General features: G+C 40.8%; 2 protein-coding genes across 2 annotated transcripts; both read left to right on the top strand.

Annotated features, from left to right (window-relative positions):
- LOC18585979 (UDP-glycosyltransferase 76F1) lies at positions 283–2,345 on the top strand. The gene is made up of 2 exons (XM_018128673.1): positions 283–1,074; positions 1,248–2,345. Exons 1-2 carry the CDS (start codon positions 579–581, stop codon positions 2,144–2,146), a joined length of 1,395 nt encoding a protein of 464 aa, XP_017984162.1. The 5' UTR covers positions 283–578; the 3' UTR covers positions 2,147–2,345.
- Positions 3,218–5,219, top strand: LOC18585978 (UDP-glycosyltransferase 76C4). The gene is given in 3 exon segments (XM_007009077.2): positions 3,218–3,838; positions 4,301–4,471; positions 4,474–5,219. Coding segments are annotated over 3 exon segments (1,383 nt in total). The 5' UTR covers positions 3,218–3,333; the 3' UTR covers positions 5,181–5,219.

Genomic DNA, 5,834 nt, shown 5'->3' with positions numbered 1-5,834 from the left:
GGTTACATTTATTGTCTTTGAGGTTATTGTGAGGGAATTCCTTCTTGAATCCAGGCCCATATCCTGCCGTCAGTTCAGTTTGCATTGGGTCCAAAATTTGGGTCTAATCAATTTGGTAGCTCATCTTTGCTTCACCATTGCTTTATCTGTTGTGCTTTTGGGTGGAAGGGGACATATAATTAAAGGGTAACAACCCAGTTCGACCCAACCGAACTGGTTCAGTAGCATGTTTTAGACTTGAGGAACCAATAAAAAGGGAGGGTGTACGACTGGAATATTTCGATTGGTAAAAGCTCATAGGGTAGTGTGCCTGGCAGTGAAATCCTGGCATCAAGACGCCTTACACTATGTGCTGGTTAATGTAAAGAAAAGAATATGGGAGTTGGGATGTGAATTAGGGACAAATCAGGTTCAAGATTTAATGCATTGTTATCTGTACAAAAGATTTCATGTTCTGGTTTTCCTTGGACTTTTCCCTCAATCCAAGTGAAACCAAAGTTCACGGACTAAACTACTCAGCACATCCCTAGTAATACATATGGTTCTGAAGTAGATGTAAGTCACTGTAAACATTAAGAATGGAGAGGCAAAGCAGCAAGGAAATGGAGCAAAGGAAAGGCCGAAGATTGGTGCTGTTTCCTCTACCCTTGCAAGGCCACATAAACCCCATGCTGCACCTGGCCAACATTCTCCATTCCAGGGGCTACTCCATCACCATAATCCACACCAACTTCAACTCTCCCGACCCTTCAAACTACCCTCACTTCACTTTCCATTTCTTCTCCGAAAACTTACCTGAAGATGGCACTTGCGCAACCGATCTCATTGCTTTCCTCTCGCTGCTTAACACGAGATGCGGACCGCCTTTCCGCCAGTGCTTGGCCAATCTGTTGTCTGAAACTTCAGAGGAGCCTGTTGCCTGCTTGATTTCTGATGCTATTCTTTACTTCACTCAAGAAGTTGCAAATGAACTTAAGCTTCCGAGGTTGGTCTTGAGGACTGGTGCTGCCTCCTCCTTTTGTGTTTTCACTGCTTTTCCTCTTCTAAAGGAACGAGGGTACATTCCCATACAAGGTATGATTTTGCCTGCCGCTCTATTACATTAGTTGGTAATATTTGGATTGAAACAAATTAATTGGAACTTCTATAATCAAATAAAATCAGAATTATATCATAATTTGAACGAAATTAACAATTTAGAAAAGGTTAGACCATAAAATGAGGCTAACTTAATCTGATTGCAACAGATTCTCGACTAGAGGAGCCAGTGGTCGAGCTTCCACCTCTAAGAGTCAAAGACCTTCCAGTCATTGACACACCTGATCCGGAATCTCTTTATCGACTGGTAGCTGGTATGGTCAATCAAAGCAAGGCCTCGTCAGGTCTCATTTGGAACACGTTTGAAGAACTAGAACACTCTGCTCTGGAAACACTAGACCGACAACTTGGGGTCCCACTTTTCCCGATTGGTCCCTTTCATAAATGCTTCCCGGTCTCTACAAGTAGCTTATCACCACAAGACGAAAGTTGTATTTCCTGGTTAGACAAACAAGAGCACAAATCAGTTCTCTATGTTAGCTTTGGAAGTCTTGCGGCAGTAAACGAGACCGAGTTTTTGGAGGTAGCTTGGGGCCTGGCGAACAGCAAGCAGCCATTCTTATGGGTTGTTAGGCCCGGACTAATCCGGGGTTCAGAGTGGCTTGAACCATTGCCAAATGGGTTCTTGGAAACTTTGGGTGGAAGGGGACATGTAGTAAAATGGGCTCCCCAACAGCAAGTCTTGGCTCACTCAGCGGTGGGAGCCTTTTGGACCCATAATGGCTGGAACTCAACATTGGAGAGTATGTGTGAAGGGATCCCTATGATTTGTATGCCATGTTTCACTGACCAAAGGGTTAATGCAAGATATGTAAGTGAGATTTGGAGGGTCGGTGTGCAATTAGAGAAAGGGATGGAGAGAGGGGAAATAGAGAGGACAATCAAAAGATTGATGGTGGAGAAAGACGGGGAAGAGATAAGGGAGAGGGTGTTGCATTTAAAGAAGGCAGCTCTATGCCTGAGTCAAGGTGGTTCTTCAAGACATTCTCTGGATAGATTGGTTCATCACATTTCATCACTGGAATCATTTACTTTCCAAAGTCAATAAAATCTCAAAGTAGAATTTGCTTTATGTCATTAGAACATTGAATAAGCCTATCAAGCCTAGTCAATAGCATTGGAGATCTGGTTAATTTTACTCAATTTCGAATCTTATGCTAATCGCTGAACAACATTTTTTTTTTCTCCATGAAGTACTTCGTTTCAGTGGTTTTTGCTTATTAGAATAATAAATTTTCTTTCGTGCACCACTATATTCAGATTAGCCTCCAGGAAAGGTCCATTGAATACTAATAAAATACATTCCAGTCTTCAAAACACAAGATCAAGAGACTCTTTATCAAACGATAGCTCATAGCTGGGTTGGTCAAGCAACCCAAGTCTTGCTTAGGACTGATTTGGAACTCATTTGAAGACCTGGAACATGGACTGCATTTCGGCATGCTGGCTAACAGTCAGCAGCACTTCCTGTGGGCTGTCAGACCAGGTTCAGTCAGTAGCTCAGAATGGCTTGAAACTTTACCGAGTGAGTTCCTGGAAGAGATAAGTGGAAGCAGACATATTGTAAAATGGGCACCTCAAGAAGTGCCAGCTCACCCTGCTGTAGGAGGGTTTTGGACTCTTCGAAATTGGAGAGTGTTTGTAAAGCTGTCCCAATGATTTGTCAACCTTGTTTTGTTGACCAAAGGGTAAATGCAAGATATTTTTTTTTCTCAGCCATAAGTGGTTTTTCATTGACTAAAATTATGGGAGTACAGTGGAAGGATAGACAAAATATCCATCCATTCAAGTATCAGTAATAGACACCTGATAGAAGCCTGTTAGTAAATCAGAATACAAGAAATACTGCATCACAGTACATCAGCGAAGCCAAATAGTGCCCATGCACCAAAAGGTGGGGAACCCACAATGTAATTCAAGACCGAGTATTAGAATCACTGGATGTCGTCTGATCAGTCTAATAAAATTTTTCCTTTCAGTTATTTGGAACTTTGTGATATAAAGTCACGTTTCCATCATTGAGGTAAGTATTGATTTCCTTTCTTACCTACATCCTTACAAAAAATTTATTTGTCTATGAAGACAGAGAGACACATAGCTAATTGAAAATAAAACAACAGATGGTAATATTTTCTACTTCTGTATTGCTTACGGGTCAATCTTTTCCATGATGCCTTTCCTTTCTCATCTTTCTTCCTCCCTAGCTTCCTTTTTCATCCCCTTTTTAATAAGTTGATGGAGAATCATGAAGTCATTCAAATGGAGAACATGAAAGGAAGGGGAGTCGTACTCTTCCCACTGCCACTTCAAGGCCACCTAAATCCTATGTTTCAGCTTGCTAACATCCTCCATGCCAAAGGCTTTTCCATTACCATAATCCACACTCAGTTCAACTCCGCAAACCCCTCAAACTACCCTCATTTCAGGTTCTGTTCAATAGCTGATGGATTATCGGAAAACCAATTCGTTTCATCAGATGTTTACGATCTTATAGCCCTCATCAAAATCCTCAATTCGAATTGTGTAACCCCTTTTCGCGATTGCTTGTCTAAGTTGCTATCTAGCAACGTGGAGGATCCCATTGTTTGCTTAGTTACGGATGCTTTATGGTACTTTACTCAACCTGTTGCCGATGGCTTTAAGCTTCCAAGGATTGTGTTAAGGACCAGCAATGTCTTTTCCTTCCTCGTTCACAAGTCCATGCCATCTCTGCACGAAAGGGGCTACCTCTCAGTGCAAGGTACAGATCACTTATCTCATTGATCTGATAAGATTAATTAGTTTTCAGGTATTATTTACGAGTTCAGTCTTTCTTTACTCTTAACTTTCAAGTGAGTCATGCCAGGATCGGCAATAACCAAAAGTCTAGACATGCAAATTTGTACCTTCTGAAGGAGAATTTATCATGTAACTCCTTTCTATCTTGTTGTCTCATTGCACTTTTCATCAAGATTAGACCCTAATAAATCATTATCAAGATAACTTTTCTGAGATAATTTCTACAACGTTGCACTGATAGGATTCAGATTTTACTAAAGAAACTTGATGACAAGTTGAGAAGTCACAACACCCAGTTTCTTATGATTGTATTTATTTGTTTACCAAAGTAGTTTACTCCTTCTAGTACTATAAAACAAGCTTTAAGTTCATGTTTTGTTTAATGCAATAGAAATTACTGAAATGCTGAATCTTTGCTTCTCAGACTCTCAAGCAGAAAACCACGTCCCAGAGTTTTCACCACTCAAATTCAAAGACATTCATAGGGTTGAAACAAGCCATCTGGAAAGCGTACTTCAATTCTCGTCTATTATAATTCAAGAAGTTAAGGCCTCTTCAGGACTTATATTTAACTCCAATGAAGACCTTGAACATGAGCTCTAAAAAAATGTTCCCTGGACTTTCCTATCCCAACTTTTGCAATAGGTCCTTTCCACAAATACTTTCCAGCCTCTTCCTACAGTAGCTTACTACCTCAAGACCAGAGCTGCATGTCATGGCTAGACAAACAAGCACCCAACTCTGTGATCTATGTTAGCTTTGGAAGTATAGTAGCTGTGAACGAGGCTGATTTCTTGGAGGTAGCTTGGGGGCTGGCCAACAGCAAGCAGCCCTTCTTGTGGGTGGTTCGACCGGGGTTAGTCCATGGCTCAGAGTGGCTTGACCTATTGCCAAATGGGTTCCTAGAAATGCTAGGTGGAAGAGGCAACATGGTGAAATGGGCTCCCCAACAAGAAGTGCTAGCCCACCCTTCAACAGGGGGATTTTGGACACGTTGTGGTTGGAATTCAACCCTGGAGAGTTTATGTGAAGGGGTTCCCATGATTTGCCAACCTTCTTTTGCTGACCAGAAGGCCAATGCAAGATATATAAGCCATGTTTGGAAAGTTGGGGTGCATCTAGAGTTCAAGATAGAGAGAGGGGAGATAAAGGAGGCAATCAAAAGACTGATGGTGGATGGAGAGGGACAGGAAATGAGAGACAGAGTCGAGTTACTGAAGGAAAAGATGAATCTTTGTCTTAAGCCTGGAGGTTCCTCACACAAATCTCTGGACAACCTGGTTACTTACATGTTATCCTTGTAGTGAGTAAATTTGTCTTTGCACTGGCTTCCTCAAGGAACATCAGGCCAAGGCATTTAATTTGATTGCCTTTGGTTCTTTCTTCTTAATTTCTTCTCCAAGCTCTATAGTTGGCCTAAGAAGTCAATTCTAGATAAAAGAATGCAAATTAATGCTACACAGCTGTGGCCTTAAGCAAGACGGAAGGCAACAAGTCAGTAGCAGAATGAGAAAGTAGAGAGAAATAATGACTATTGAAGCTAAGGCTCATAAATCTTTGGTGAAGAAAAGCCAAAAGCTGAAGCCCATGGATGCTTTTTCTTCTTTTTGTGTTCTTTCATGGAAATTTCTCACAAAGTGTAGGCAAGCATGGCTGTATGCAGTGGTCAAGCTGAAAGACAACAAGAAAAGTACCCATGTAAGAGCTGTTCTCGACCTTTCTTCAAAATAATATTAGAAAGATATGCATGCAGATGGTCTTGGTTTCACCAATATATTTTTCCATGCAGATTCATTTTTTGACTTTGAAAAGCAAATTAAATTTTTATTCATATCCTCGAAAATGACACTTTTCTTGCAAATGCTATGCATCTAGTTCTCTTACCTACCTCCATTAAAAAGTCAATATACATTAATTTTATGCATAAAAACTTTGACTATTAATTAATTGGTATTTAT

Source organism: Theobroma cacao, chromosome 10 (assembly GCF_000208745.1).
Source record: "Theobroma cacao cultivar B97-61/B2 chromosome 10, Criollo_cocoa_genome_V2, whole genome shotgun sequence".
Lineage (NCBI taxonomy): Eukaryota > Viridiplantae > Streptophyta > Magnoliopsida > Malvales > Malvaceae > Theobroma > Theobroma cacao.
Note: the sequence above shows the minus strand (reverse complement) of the source record. Positions and strands in the feature narration are given on the sequence as shown.

Excerpts from the sequence above, each read along its gene's own strand:
- LOC18585979 (XM_018128673.1), top strand. The coding sequence starts at position 579 with ATGGAGAGGCAAAGCAGCAAGGAAATGGAGCAAAGGAAAGGCCGAAGA. Across the intron at positions 1,075-1,247 it reads AGGGTACATTCCCATACAAG|ATTCTCGACTAGAGGAGCCA; the intron begins GTATGATTTTGC and ends TGATTGCAACAG.